The sequence below is a fragment of the Antedon mediterranea genome, chromosome 1, assembly GCF_964355755.1.
Source record: "Antedon mediterranea chromosome 1, ecAntMedi1.1, whole genome shotgun sequence".
Taxonomy (NCBI): Eukaryota; Metazoa; Echinodermata; class Crinoidea; order Comatulida; family Antedonidae; genus Antedon; species Antedon mediterranea.
In genome coordinates this window covers 29,553,275-29,570,121 of record NC_092670.1, presented here as the reverse complement: position 1 = coordinate 29,570,121, position 16,847 = coordinate 29,553,275, and the positions used below count along the sequence as shown (strand labels likewise).

The 16,847-nt window shown below is 32.8% G+C and overlaps 1 protein-coding gene and 1 long non-coding RNA gene across 3 annotated transcripts in view; one reads left to right on the top strand and one right to left on the bottom strand.

Moving 5' to 3' along the window:
* The window catches only part of LOC140063636 (uncharacterized), a 478,535-nt gene that overhangs the window by 162,179 nt on the left and 299,509 nt on the right, over positions 1–16,847 (top strand). The gene's annotated exons all lie outside the window — the stretch shown is intronic.
* Positions 7,782–10,954, bottom strand: LOC140048727 (uncharacterized). Its single transcript, XM_072093504.1, has 5 exons — positions 9,990–10,954; positions 9,141–9,254; positions 8,618–8,739; positions 8,120–8,389; positions 7,782–8,031 (listed from the first exon to the last, which is right to left on the bottom strand). Exons 1-5 carry the CDS (start codon positions 10,059–10,061, stop codon positions 7,938–7,940), a joined length of 672 nt encoding a protein of 223 aa, XP_071949605.1. The 5' UTR covers positions 10,062–10,954; the 3' UTR covers positions 7,782–7,937.

Here is a 16,847-nt window from a genome sequence, read left to right as displayed (position 1 = left end):
TTGTTTTTCAAAATAGCCGCCATAAAGTAGGCCTACAGGTTTTCTTTGCTCCTATACATAATGAAGACATGATTTTGATAACTAAGTCTATGTTTTGATGTTTACAGAATAACAATTCAGCATTCTAAAATACAGAGTCGATACAGATCTTCTTCTTATTCCATTTAGGAGCAAACTTCATAGTTGAAGACTACTGCTCCACTGAATACAGTGTGTGGTACATATAATGTTATATACAGTCAAAGTTTAAAATTTCCAATCAAACTGGCACAATAATTACATTATTATGTACAATTCCTTTCGTCTAGTCTCCAATCTCTCCTGATCTATCGCTATCACGATCCTCAGTATGTACTGTCGATCATTAGGTAATCACAAGATCGGATTCCATACTTATTACCACCAAGAAGGTACACAAGAAGAGAAATAAATTCTAAAGAAGTTACATTTAAATATATTTTCCTAATATAAAGAGAAGCATGGCCAACTTGTAGTTTAAAGTTCAACAACTTATGGATAAAGCAAAACAGATCTTGTGTCACTGAATACATGGTCACTGGGAGATTAACACTAGTCTGCATTTATGCACAAATGTGTATCTAGCTGCTCATCTGGTAGTCAAAATAACCTTCGATCAACCAATGTAAGTAAATTAATGCAAATAGTTAACGAAAGAAAACTGCCATTTGTCGTCAGACTTGTAAGATTCTTAAGAGCTTCCTGGGAAAGTCAAGAAGGTATCAAGAACATATATGTTACGTAATAATCTGTTCCTCTGTTTTAAATATATAAATATATCTAAAGACCTCGACACAGAAGCCCAATGGTCGTCTTTTTAGAAAGAAGCCCATCTTGAAAAGAAGCCCCCCTCTTTTGTCTTCAAAAGTAATTTAGAAAAGAAGCCCATCTTGAAATCATCACTCATATACAAGTAGCATGGGTGCAGTACAAATTTTGCGGGAAATAAGTATAGGAACATTTTTTGGTGGGGTTTTCTGATAGAGTAGGCCTATACCATATAGAATGTCAGAAAAATCCCCATCCCAGGTTCTTGGGGAAACTTTTTACGGCACTTTTAAATTTTGGCCTATATAACACACAAATGCCTAATAACAAACACAAATACCTATATATACAGTAGGGGATAGGGAAACCAATTCACGTTTTTTTTTTACTTGGAGTTGTGTTGTGATTATTAAAATTATATGAGGCTTACTTTAGTAACTACATTTCATAGTTAGTTGATAAGTTGAGTCGATAACAATGAAATCATCATGCCAGAATCCAATATGCGTCCAATTTGGCAGGAAAAACAACAATTTTGAAACATTCCCTTTAACGTTAAAATGTACGAATACTATCTATAAATTAAATGTATACACAAATCCAAACGCGATTGTATTTTATTATACCTCCCAACATTAGAAAAATAGGTTGCAGATAATGCTGACTAAAATACGCCCTTTAGATGGAAAGGAACATTCACGGTAGGGTGTTGTTTTTGGTATACATGTCACAATAGCAGATTCCAATTAGGGTGTTAAGGGGATGCATCAGTGTATCAGACATCACTTTCGATAAGTGTTTACCAATTATTCCTTACACAACACCAGAGATTCCCAGTTCAACCCAATACGTGAAACATTATTATCATCACGGTTCCACATGCAGTATTATTCAAAATTACTCTGGAACTCTGCAAAAAAATGATTTTGACAACAGCTTCCCCAATATTATACAGATGGACAAAATGGTCTGAAATTATGCATTATGTATAAAATATAAAAAAATGAAATTAGTGTTAATATGTTGCAATCATTGGCCTGAATCTGGAATTAGTCTACAACTAAACTATCGAATATCTGTAACATTTCTTTGATCAACTGCTCTTCATTAAAGCTGTAAAAATCAGCAATTTTATTTGGTGGGTTCTAAACCAATTAGTGTAATAGGAATCATAATTAAAGAAGCTTAGAATTGTAAATTGTACAATGCTGCAAAAAAGAGATCTGAACAAATTAAAACTTTGCAAAATCTATGTCATAGGGATCGGTTAAGCAAAAAGACACTTCACATTGATCAGTGGTGCCTTCTCACTCAGTGTTCAGAAATATCTGTACAAATTGACAGGCAATATACATAATGGCATAATTATAATAGGGCCAACTATCAGATAGTGGGACTATCTATTCCTAATGTGATTCATATGAATCCTATTGCACTCACAAGTTTAAGAGTTTGGTTGTAGAGATGTTAACAACAGATTTGAATGAAGAGCAGTTGAACAAAGAAATACCGTAACTTAGTTAGTAACTTGGTAAATGCTGGTTAAATCACTATAAGATTCAGGTCAATGCTTGGACAATCTCGGGTGTTGTGCAAGAAATTATCAAAAGTGATGTCTTTTAATATACTTATCCTTTCTAAAAGGTTCTGGCATGATGATGTCATCGTATCGACTCGTTTCTACTATGAGAAGTAGTTATTAAAGTAAGCCCCTACTAATTTTAATCATTAAAACACAACTGCAAGTAACAAAAACCGTTAATTGGTTTTCCCTATCCCCTATATATAGATATTTGTGTGTGTTAATAGGCATTTGTGTGTGTTATATAGGCCAACATTTAAAAGTGCCGTAAAAAATGTATGGGGATTTTTTTTCTAACATTCTATAGGATAGTATACTCTATCAGAAAAACCAACACAAATTTTCCTATACTTTTTTCCCGCAAATGTGTATTAACTGTTCTGCACCCAGGCTAATCCTGACAAATCGAATGGAAAATTCACTTGATAGCCACCAACCCAGAGAACAAGCAGGGTTTAGGAATGTTTTTTCTACCATGGATCATAATACACTGAACCAGCTTAAAGAAAAATGCCAAGAATACAAAAAACTATTTTATATGGCCTTCATAGACTATGGAAAGGCATTTGATTCGGTGGAGACACAGTCAGTTCTAAAATCTCTGCAAGATCAGGGAATTCATCATAAGTACATTAACCTACTTAAGGACATCTACACCAACTGCACTACCTCAGTTACGATGCAAAAACCAAGCGAGAAAATACACATAAAAAAGGGTGTCCGACAAGGCGAAACAATTTCGCCTAAACTGTTTACAGCTGTTTAGAAGGCATATTTCGCTCACTGGAGTGGGATGATAAATGAGTGGATATCAATGGAGAAAAATTTAATCATCTGAGGTTTGCAGATGACATTGTTGTCCTAGGAGACCAAATCAGTGAAGGGGAGGATATGCTTAAAGACCCTGCAAATGCCAGCAAATGTTGTGAAAATAAATATGAAGAAAACAAAAGTTTTGGCAAATTCCATGGTACCTCATGGATCTGTGACGGGTAATGGCAAATGAATATATCTATCTGGGGCAGAGATTTAGCCTGAAAGAAACGAGGTTATTGATGTGTATGTGACGTCACATACAGCTTCTTTTGCTGTACCTCGAGTATCGCACAATCGTGCTTCTTAATAATATATTAAATATTATATTTATTTGTATTTTATAAACATATACTGTAGTGTTAATTATGTCAACAAACGACCAAATAATCTTAACGACCAAACAATCTTAGCAAGCTAAAGTGCATAAGCCTAATACTAACTGGCCTAGTAGGGCTAGGCCTAGAAAGGCAGCGATACCATTATGAAACTTCGACAGGCAACTGGAACTCGTCTAGGCTAATTTCAATGGGAAGATATTCCCATTATTTATACCAATGATCTAAAGCTAATTTCAATGCCCTTTTTGGTTTTAATTAGTACATATATCTCTCCAAAAATGTACTACCATGTCGAAACCAGTCATAACATTCAATCTTCGCGGCAGAAGTACAAAATATCGTGGCGCTGTTGTATTTTAAAAGAATAGTATAAACAAAATATTTTCCTCACACGAAAAAAAAAACACTATTTACCTATTGTTAAATAGTGCGTATTATTGCACGCCAAATAAATGAATTTATTTAGGTTTTATATAAAAATATGATGATGCAGACTAAAACAACACCAAAAACAAATAAAATAAGAATTAATTATTTGTAATAGGTCTACTTACTGAGACACCTTATTTCCACCAAACTCCTATTGAAATGGAACGTTTTTATTTTATTTGGATTGATACTTGATTCAGTGCTACAATTGTAATGAACGATATAGGCCTATCTTTTCTATTTGTCATGAAAAGCTTTTTTGTAAATGTTACTTATTCTATTGATCGAGAACGATGGTAGCTTTTGTCTGTTGTTTTGTTAAAAAGAGTAAAGTTCATAGAAATTGTATAATAAGATTATATAGTTGAAGGCGAAATCGCCTGTTAATTAACCGCTTTGGAATGCCTATTCTGCCTTGGTAGGCAAACTTGCAAAATGTATTTCGGTTAATATGTATATGCTTTCGATAACTGAACTTTTCTAATGACAAGATGTGCTTTTGTGTCTTTATCAAAGTTTTTTTCTTTTTTTGTCTTTCATTCCTCATTTAATTTTCAACCAACAATACAATAATTGTTGTTGAATATGCAATTTTAATTTCACATAATAGTTATCTACTTTGACCAAAAATTAGATCGAAACAAATTTATTTACCTGAAAAAACTGTAATTAAAGCAAAAAATGGTCAAATTGGCTGCCAGACAATGGATATTTGGTTGAATTTAACCATTTATCATGTTATTTTATAAGTGAAAACATTTTTTTCTTATTTTTTTTTTCTACAGAAGTGATTAACTTTATTAAAACTACAAAATGACCTATTCAAAGTCTGATTAAATTAATCTTCATTTTCAAGTTTTTGGGGGACAATACATCTTTAGGATATTCAAAGTTGGTAAATAAATAGTTGCTCAATATTTGAGTTTACATATCTTTTTATATCATATTTTTTATGCATTCAGCTGTACTGTAAAACCATGTATGCAGAGTAAAAACAGAGATATCCGTTCATACAATTAGTGTTTTATTTTATAAATAATAATAAATAATATTATCTTCAGCTGAAAAAGATTATGTTTATATATTGGTTTTTTTTATTGTTATATTATATTTGTATCTTTGCTCACAACAAAAGTGCAATAGATAGCCTTTTTAAAAATTAGATTATAATAATAATGATTTATTGGAAACTTCCATTTTACAACAGTGGCACACTTGGATGATTAAGGTGCATTAACATACAATAATAAATAAAATTATGAACTAAAAAATGAATCAAAATAAATGTAAAATTAATAGAATGTAGTGTGAAATACAAAACATAAAAAAAATGTAATATATAAATATATAAATAAAAATAAATAAATTAAAAAAAACTTAAAAAGAATAAAAGTAAATAAAAATGTTTAGATACACACAAAATAAATAATAAGATTAATTTCACGGTATAAATCAAAATAAAGAGTATAACGGTATACGTAATACTCAACACTAAGACGTATCAACATTAACTAAACAGAAATCAAAACGACACACAAAAGTTGAAAAACAATTCATAACACAACAGCATTGACATTATTAGTTTAAAAGAGCACAACGTTTCTTTCATAAAGATTTAGCCAATGATTTACAGAATGTGTCGATTAGAGACTTAATAATTATTATCAAATAAATCATGGTCATTGCCTAGAATGAGAAGGGTTTTGTTGAATAAATCTAAATTTTGAAAATAGTCATAGAAATAAAAAAGATTACATTCCAAAAGTTCTTGTTGGAATTTACCAATTTGGTTTTTTCTCTCTTCTTCTAGAGTGGTACATGTTAAGAGAAAGTGCATAATGGTTTCTTCTTCATTTCTGTTGCACAATTTACAACAACCATTCGCATTAGGGTCATTTGACCATTTAGATGTTTTTCTTTCAAGGGGAAGGGTGTTTAATCGCAGCTTAAATTTTAACGATGCTCCTTCAAAGTCAATTTTATCAAGTAGATACTGTTCATGTTTTGGTTCATTTTTTATATAGGCCTACATATAATATCCAATTGACGTTTTACATTTACCGTCTTCAACCCAATGAGAGAGAGCTGGATCGTTCATAATTATTTTTGTATTGGAAGCCCAGTTGGCATCAAAGTTATCATTACCATTTCGAATATCAGAAAAAATATCATGTGTACCACAATTATCAATGATATTTTGAACACATAATAGGATTTTAGATAATAGATCATTAAAGTTCTCTGTCAATTTAAGTATTGTTTTCAGTAATATCCTAGGCCAACGTTCGTCTTCCATCTTTAAAATTCTTTCCATATAATTAATTCTATTTATATTTTGAATAGATGAGATTTTTGACCACCCAAGTTCCCCATAAAGAGTAGCGCAAGGGGTATTCCGCGAGCGAATTTTTTTTTCGTAGGTAAGTGAGGAAAAAATTATGAATTATTCATAAGACGTCTCAACTACATCCATTGCGCATGTGCGACTTCCGCGAAGGATAATTCTTTTCTCTATATCATATATATGGATAAACCATGGAGTGTTTTGCTTCATGGATAAAACAAACTACTTTTTGACGACACAGCCATTCGCTTTAGCAATAAATATAAGTATACATTAATTTACTGTATCTCGAAAATATGCCGCGTTAGTAGCTATTAGTATTATATTAGTAAGGCCTAGTAGGCCTAGAAGTAGCTGGGACAACAGCCTAGCTAACTGCGCTAGCCTACTAGAGTACTCCATGGTGATACCAAGGCATTGTGTAGTTAAGTGGAGAATTGACTTTGAAAATTCTTATCGAATTCCTGAACAATTATAGTAATCAGAACAGTACTGTGGTTGGTCAACTAGCGTTCCAGTTTTAAGACAATACATCCATTCATAACAAGTTCGCATGAAAAGCGTCTATCTAATGGTTTTGATTTGATTTGATTTATTTCGGCATCCGTACATAAAAAGTCACAGACATACAATTAAAAAATAGCATATATAAAAAATCATGAGACATAAGACCGAATAAAACAAGAAGAATGCCAAGGATAACTCATAAAGTCCTCTACGGACTTGTTTCCAATGAGGTCCTTTGAAAGAACAGCAAAAAAGACATACAATGAACCATATAATTATTCATAAAAATACTAAAAGACTATCAAAATATAGAAATAGCGCTTATTAAATAGTTTCTAATGCAAGTGTCCGTTCCTGTAGATATTTTTTAACTTTAATTTTAAACAACAAACAGTTTGTGATTTGGTGACAAAAATAGATGTAATTAAAAAATAAGTGTAATTTCTTCCCATTTAAAATGTTTTTACATCATTCTGAATGTTCTCCTGTTTTTATGGCCTTATGATACTTGATCATTCATTTCTACTTTGTGGAATGTGTCTGTCCAAGAGATGCGTTATTTGTTACACATTGAGATAGCGAGTGAGGTGCGGATGCTCTTCTTCTGGGGATAACTCCTCTCTTTGTGGTGCTACCCCTTTTCTTGGCATAACCATGATCTGATTGGTTCACTTGTTTTGGAGGTCGTCCAGTTATTAAGGCTCGCCTTCCTCCCAATGGAACCCTGCGCCTCGCTATGGCAGTCGGCTGCACCCCAATTTTGGTAGTCGTTTGGAGGCATTTCTTCGCTCTGATTTTAATTTGCCTTGCAGCAGAGTGCCCATTATATATACCGAAAGTAGCCAATGCAGAGACTAAAGCAGCATCCGTAGTGATATTGTCAAACGCGGACATGAATTTCCTTATAGGGGCTTTGTAAACAGCACTATGTTCATTCACCGCCTTGCTGAGCTTTTCAAACATTAATTTCAATCTTTCTTGATCGTCAGTCTGGTCATCGTCGGTTGCTTCTGTACATCTTCCCCGATTCTGAAATGCATTTTCTGCAGAACGCTGTAGATTGAGGGAGTCCAACCTTACAATCTGAGGATCCTGCAGGACAGACTGACCGCTCCCAGTGGTAGCTGCAGTGTTCTCATCTCATGTACAGTACTCTTTTCTCAAGGTCGACATACATAAGTTCTCCTGAGGATGCTCCGTATACCTTTTGAAAGGTCTTGTAGTATGATCTGTTCATAAAAAGAAAATAAATTTCAGTCAATATCTACGAGAACTAGTGTGCATAATTATACTCGTAACAGGCAGTGTAGTACCCACCTGTAGCAAAACTGAAGATCAGGACACATGAAACGGTCTGCACAAACATAAACATATTGTTCTCCGTGTTCTTCTGCAAGATCATGTTTTATTGTCTCAAGAGCAGATGATGGCGAGTGTCCATGCTCAAAAAGGTCTCTGAGTTTGGCTATAGAATCCTCAGAGACATCTCTTCTCCTTAGCGCATCAGCACATGTTATTCGGTGATTATGTTCATTTTTAAGCCTTACGTTGAAGAGGAGGCCATGTTTTACATGCTGATCTTGGGTCCTGAATAACAAAAAGCATTGCATAAATTTGAGAAAGATAATTGAATAGTTAACTAGTTTTTGGAAATTGCAATGAAACATTGAGTAACTTCAAACTATGTATATCAAATTTGATGTTTCTATAGCCTAATTCGAATCGATTGCTAAAATTATATCCTTGTTGTTTAAAGATATACTGTCACCAAAAATCATTAATTATACTCTTCGAAAATGCGAAACTGTTACTTACTTTGAATTTGTGATGGATCTCTTTAATACCAAGTTCATGGTAGCAGGGCAGCCTGTGTTTTTTGTCCCTTTCCCTGGTTTTGGTTTGGATGACCTGGTATTGTGTTGGCATCTCATATCAACCTAAAGACAAGAGACAAACAGTAAGCAATAGGGAAATGGCACAACTAAATTATGTTAAAATTTACTTGCCCTCAGTTTGTCACTTTTTTTTAAGCGAACCAGTACTTGACATTAACATTATCATAATTATCATTATTATTAAAATTATAATTCCAGCCACAATTTGTTCTTATTAGTTTGTTCTACAGATTTGTCTTGTTTGTTCTAATATTGTGGTGATAAAATTAGATTTTTCAAGAGTGAAAAGGGAAGCTTAATCTCAACCTGGAGCGATTCGAACACATGACCTCTTCCTTAAAAGACATAGCATCCAATTATGTACTCTCTTATTTTATTTATTTTTTGATAATCTTTTTGAATTTTATTAGGGGGAAAAAAGTAAGTAATGTAAATATATTTACCCTGTATGTATTGTAACGCCCAGAATTGGGATATGTCTTGGATTTTCTCCAAGTTAAAGAAGAGGACCTCTGAAATGCTTCAAGCCACTTTTGTACATCTTCCTCTGTTGTTAGCTTCAACCGCAAAAAGCATGTGTAATTTACTTCATCAATATGCTCATGTTTACAAACTTCATGATGGTATTCTGCAGGTAGAATGGCCTGAGGAAGTATATTACATATTACAATTTACATATCTCTCTGACAGTGATGATGTAACTCAACTGATTGTAATTGAATTATTTAATATTTTTAATAAATTATTCATATTATTAATTTATTCATAATTATTACTATTCATAATATTATTAGTATCATTAATTATTATCATCATCATTATCATTATATTTAATTATTATTAAATGAATTATTGATCATTATTATTATTAATACATCAGTACATTGCGACTGCGCTCATCGCTGTTGCTAGTGTGTAGTTAGTAGTACTGTAGCAACCAATGGCATAGCCTACACAACCCTCTATTTGTTTTCCAATCTGATGAAATCATTTAATATGCCATTTCTTCTTCTTCTTATCCTATAAAAATAATATTTATAAAAGGCCTAGCCTAGCTAGGCCTGACCTATATTATTGTGGGCATGGTAACAAACTCGCCCGAGAGCGTTTGCAAAGGAGGCGCGACAGCACTGACATCATTCATACTGAGTCATCATCGTCGTCCTTTCATCCTCTCTAAACTAGCCTCCTCAGGCTTAGGCGCCAAAGGCCTAGCTAGTATAGATAAATAGAGAGAGGCAGGCAGCCTCAGGCTACACGATATAATGAAATTATAATAAAGCATAACTGACCTCTAATTTTTCATAGATTACATCGCGTTCTTCCTCCTCATCATCACAAATTTCGCATTTGGATACCGTCATTTTTATCTTTTTTATATTTCGAAAAAGTTTTCTTCTTAATTCTTTGAGCTGCTGTGTGTAACTTTATTTTTTCATAACGTCGCGCGAGAAAGGTGACGTAATCGCGATCAATGTAATGCGCATGCGCAAATGACTCTGACTGGGATATCATGAATAATTCATATTTTTTGTCCTCACTTACCTACGAAAAAAAAATTCGCATTCCGCGAGGCGATTTTTTTTTTTCGTACATAAGTTGGGGACCCCTCATGAAACGTCACAAAATAAACATGAATAATTCATCAGTTAAATTTGTTGTTCCGTGTGCACCCAAGCGTATAGCAACAAGTGATATTACAACTGCGATACGATTCTTCCTAGGCCTTGCATTCACGTGATTGCCTTGGCGCACTCTTCACACACACACTACCACTATGCAAAATGTGTCTAGACTAATCGACAGCTAGGCAAGACACATTCAACTAAGTAGTATTGGTCATAGCCCAAAGAAAGTTTAGACACACGAGAATAAAGAATGTGTATATAATTGTGTGTACTGTAATTTTTTAATTCTGTTATTTTATTATCAAACAATATGCATGTACTCAAAGGATGAACACGAGAATAAATTTTTGTGTAATGTAATTGTTTAATTTTGCTGACTTATTACTCGGAGTACCTAACACCATGGATAAAAGAATTATTCTTTAATCCATGCTAACACACACCCACACAGACTACTAGAAGAGACACGAGCTTTAGAGACTAATAATTAGGCCTAATAGTATTAATAGAAACTATAATTTTAACACGTAATTCTTTAGTAATAAATTCTATTTAAAAAAAACCAAAAACTAAAGACAGATTATTTCGACAATCCACACAAAACGTCGCTATTCTTTTATGAAATCGCACGCCGCAAAAACTAACAGTGGAGAATCGCCTAGGCCTAGAATCGTATCGCAGTTGTTCTTGTTGCTACGCTTGGGTGCACACGGAGCAAGAAAATTTAACTGATGAATTATTCATGTTTATTTTGTGACGTTTCATGAGGGGGTCCCCAACTTATGTACGAAAAAAAAATTTGCCATTTGTAATTGTAGTCTTTCAATTCTTTCACAATCACTTTTGCTACCAACCCAAATAGTACTACCATAATTTATTGATGGGAGTGCAATTGTTTGCCAGAGGATATCACCATAATATACTCTATTAAAATTGTTTAAATTACCAATTGAAACGCAATTCTCACCATTTTTACATCTCAGTTCCGATTTTTAATCAACTTATTCCATTTTATATTATATTTTTAGTCTATTAGACTCTACAGCTCACCATGTTGGTCGGTTGGTCGGTACACTAACTTGAGCACGCAACTGCAGCCATGTATATGGCCCTGTTAAATGTTGTGCTTCTGTAGTTGTGTGTGTCATCAAATTTCCATTTTTTTATTTTTTTTTTATGAATATTGGACAATAACAGTTTTTGAATTTTGAATTTGAACAAGTAATTAAGGCAGAAATACTGACTTTTCACTTGAATATTGTTTCTTGATTTTTTTGTGATAAATCCCATTCATTCTAATGAAAGACACACGTTAACAACAACATTTTAAAATTATAATAAATTAGTCAAGTTTTATAGAAATGAGAGAAAGAATTTAAAACATATTTATACAATATAACAACTTATTAAGTACTAATGTAGCACTTGTTTTACATATGGTCCTTTCAAAAATTCTCTAAAACCTGAAAAACCTAAAAAATAAATACAAAGATAAATATATATATGTACATTGTACGAACTATTTTCATTCTCACAGATTTCCCCATCTTTATCGTTTCTAATTAATTAATTCATGAAATTGTATAGTATATTACCGGGCGGTTTTGAATTAATGTTCTGTGTTGAGTGTTTTATAATAAGAATCGAATGGAAAGAAAAACAACAATTTCGGTTGCAAAGAATTTGTATAATCAAATTATGTAACAAAATTATGTATTGAAGTGGAAAATAAAGGTGAGTGAACCTCAAACGGTTTATTGTACGGTATTGATGCAATGCAAGCTACAAAGAATGTGTGACGTAGTACACGAAATTTGCCCATAGGTATACGGATACAGAGGTTGCCCAAACTGCCTAATAACAATAATAATGATAATACGTCGACCTTATACAGTGCTTAATGCACAAAGCTTATAAGCTCTTTACGTTTATTACGCCTACCTTTGATATCTGTCATGATCAACGGTTTTTGTTTTCTATTGAATGAATAAGGTTTAAGATAAGATAAGATAAGATAACTTTTATTGATCCTCAAAAAGGAAATTCATTGCTCGTCATAATAACAAGAAAACACAATAAAAACAAATATAGCATAAAACCATTCATATAAAAACATCAAAATACAAGATAAAATTATCTTCTTGACTTTCTGTTGTACTGGATGATACCGGAGGGAATAAAGGATTTGGCATATCGATTTGTTTTCACACTGAGGAGCCTCAATCCACCACTTGGATTAAGTTGGTCTATGATCACTTTGTGGAGAGGATGAGAGGCATCCGACTCAATGCGTTCAAAATCTTTCTGGAGGTGTTCTAGGTGCACATCGGTAATGGAAGGCAGTTCCAGACCAATCATTTTACCAGCCCGACGGATGAAAGTTTCAAGGCGTCCTTTATTCCCTCCGGTAACATTACCAGCCCAACAGGAGAGGCAGTACGTCCAAACACTACATATAACGGAACTATAGAACGAAAGTAACATCAAATCACAGGAGTTAAATTTATATAAAGTTCTCATACAATACATTCTGGGATTTAATTGTTTGCTGATGAAGTCTATATGGTCTCCCCAACTCAGTTTATCATTGAAAACAATACCTAGATACTTGTACTGGTCAACAATTTCAATTTCTTTACCTTTGATAGTGATTGTTTGAAAATTATATATCAATTATATACCAATAGATAAAAGTTTTTGGTCCTCTCTCCTTCATCTTTTTTTTTTGTAATGTATTATACCATGGACAATAGTAAAAGTTGAATTAAGAATTAATTCATGGCAGAAGTGATCTTTTGAATCTTTTTTATTTGTTGAATCTGTTTATGGATGAAGAGAATTTTATATTTCTATATTTTTATATTAACATTCAGGTAACAGCATTTAAACATGAGTATATAATTAGGCTTAATATAAATCTACAAATTTTTATTTTATGTAGGCCTATACTAATAGTAAATAAATCCCTGTCCTCCTATCAGATAGGTGGTAATCCCCCTGAACAGAGTTATTTTGTGAACCAGTAACCTCTAATCGTCTGGAATAATGAACTGAGTTCTTTACAGTGCACACGGAAATTTCGATATTATTGACATGTATGCGTTTTTGTAACAAAGACAATGGAAGAATGAAATTTTCCTCTTTTGTGTATGTTTTTGTATCTGGTTGGTGTGTGTGTGTATTTTGTTATATCCTAGACCCAATCAATTGAAAATCTCTTTGGAACTACTTGGAGGAGGTATGGTTAACTGAGTAGGCAATATTTATTTTTTAAAAGGATGTGGTTCCTGTTTGTACGATTGCATTTTATTACTTAACAACATCTGTTATCCACGAAACACCACATTTAAGAAAAATTTGAGACAAAATAATGCTATTAAATTATATTAGTTGGTGCCATGTTGATGTTGTAGCTGTAACTCGTTAAATATTAATAGGCAGTAAATTATTACTTATTTTGGTATTATTTACTTCCTTATACAAATTATAAATGAAACATAATATGTACAATATTTGTTACAATCATCTCATGTCGTTTTAAGAGACAAGAACAGAAATAACAAGTAGGCATAACTAATAATGTGATGTGTGTCATTCATTCATTTTTTTCTTTGAATTCCCATACTGAATTGATCTAATCCAAGCTGTGCGTGTTGGTTATATCGGTGGAAAACGGCAATTCATATGTTTGATGTTTCATTATCATTATATTATCATAGAAATATTTCGGACGTTATAATTACATTACAGTACGACATAATGAAACTTGTGGATCCATCTATCGAAACATCACTCCGAGGTTCCTAACTGAAGGTACAATAATAGATTCACAAATCGTCAGATTAAAACGTTAAATGGAATGGAATGTTTGTTAGAAATAGTGTGTTGTATGTTTCATTGGAAACAATATAATTAAACAGAATTAAATTAATCTAACAACGGATTAATGCACGCCAATAGCTATAGTAATAATAATTTTGTATTGAGACGATTGTCATGATAGTATAATAGACAACAATTAAACTACATAAGGCTACTTTCCTTTGGTACTCTTAATAATATTAATATTTTAATCTTTAAAAATCTAGTTATTATTGTAATAAATTACCATTCCTAACACAGTATCTACATGAACATTCTAGAATAAGATGTTTTTATTTAAGAAACCATGTATAATTAATAAGAACAATCAGGAACATTCCAGAAGTGCTATTAATAGAAACTGTAATCCAATAGAATACAAAGTATAAAGAATGATCTAGAAGGATAGGAACATCTTGTATAGGCCTATAAGGGGATGTAAAACTATTGTAAGGTTGTTGGATATTACGCCTAGAGGTTGTTGGATATTAGAGGTTGGATATTAGATTGTAAAAGTTATTGTGAAGCTGTTGTTTAAAGTGCTTACTGGATTGTTGAAAGTTGAAGTTGATTGAAATTAAAGCTTTGTTTTGAGTTATTTTACAACTTTTGTGGATTTTGTGTAAGTATTTTCAACCGCTCGGAAACATACGTAAGAGGAGTTCGTGACAATTATTAATGATTGGTCGATTGTTTTGGGGTATTTATTTTTTTTATTTTTTTATCAGCCAAGTGAATGTTTGTCTACTGGTAACCATCACAAGTTTTTAAATTACAAACACGATGAAGCACACGTGCGTGTATGTATGCAATGAATATTATTGCTTTGACCAATTACAGTAGTACGCCCCCTATTAATTATATATGGTTTTTTTTTGTTGAGCGGTACGTGTCGTTTCCTTCAACCGTATTAAATATTGTTAAAATGCATCGTAATGTATTTCACAACAATCAATAATTTCCAAGTCGACCTCTTTTAGTAACAGCCTATTTTTAATACAATGATTGATCATTTAGATAAACATTCTTTAATTACATTATTATAGCCGTGTTTTACTCGGCCAATACCGGAATCAATTACATTCCATAAAAGCAAATTAATTTTAACTTTAGGTTGATTTGACAAAAGCCTTGGTAATTTGGTTGTAGTAAGTACCAAGCAAAAGCAGATTCGGAACCCGTTCGCCCATGCATTATGTATACAGTAACGTGTTGTTATCAAAGTATATAAAAGGGATATAAATCCCCTCGCAGCTTCGCACTGCTATGATAACACCTGTAATTAAAAAATAATCTTTCGACGCAAACATTTTGGCTAATTTTAGGCCGGTCTCAAACTCGAATATCCCGCACATAAACAATTTTAAAAACATCTTGCGCTAAATGACATGAATGAGGTTTACAATCAACTTATAAATCAGGTCACAGCACTGAGACTGCATTAATTAGGATTAAATCAGATTATTAGGTGAACTAGAAAAAGGAAATATTGTAATTCATGTGATGTTAGATTTCAGCGCAGCGTTTGATACCCTTGGCCACACAATCCTTCTGAACAGGCTAAAAAAATGTTTATTGCATTACAGATGGAGCCCTTAGTTGGTTTGAAACCTATGTGTGTGGACGGGAGTGTAAAGTTTCTGTACTTGGCTCTAATGCTGATAGCTTCCCACTGGAGTTTGGAGTCCCCCAAGAGTCCGTAATTAGCCCCAGTCTATTCTGGACATACACACAACCGTTATCCAGTATTCTTAGAGATGCTGGAGTGGAGTTTCATCTATACGCAGATGATACGCACATTTATATTAACTGCAATCCCAAATCAGCTACTGATGTTGACGAGAATTAATAGATTAAAAGATTGGATGCGTGACAATCTAAAATTAACAAAACGGAGATGATTGTGTTTTCACCCCACGATTTAATTGTAATGCCCTTAACATTGAGCTCCAAATTGGCGAAGCAGTTTTGCGTCCGTCAAAGGTTGTTAAAAATATTGGTGTATTCCTTGATAAACACCTAAAAATGGATGAGCATGTATCTAATTTCTATTTAAGAAATTTATATCGTAATCGTAAGTCTATTGATAATATTGCCTGACTAATGTTGTTCAGTTTTTTAGTTTTAAGTCGCATAGACTATTGTAATTCGCTTTTTGGTGGGATGTCGCAAACAATTTTAATGCCTAGCAGTTCGTTTTCGACCTCAATATTGGAACGAACTGGCCCTTGAAATTCGTAAGTAACCCTTACATTCACTTTTTACAAGTAAACTTAAGATCCAGTTTGGGATAATTAAGTGACTCGCCCGATGACGTCAGTATCCATAGCAGGCCTGAATTGCCTTTTCTTTTGTGTATCTTATATTTTTTATTTAAGGTTTGTGATGTTGTGTATCTTGTGTTTCTTGCATTTGTTTTGTCTGTAAGGCGCTTTGTAAAAGCGCCATATAAATGAAATTAAAAAAAATGTTGTTTCCAATGAATTAATATGACGTAATAATAGAGTCATAATACTCATCGCAAATTGAAGCTCCCTATTAATATGGTATTTTACAGATTTCCACTGAACTGATGTCTTAAATATCACACACTAACGTAACAATCAACCACTAATGTAAAACTAACAGCAACCGAAAACGTCCTAACTGTGATAACTATGT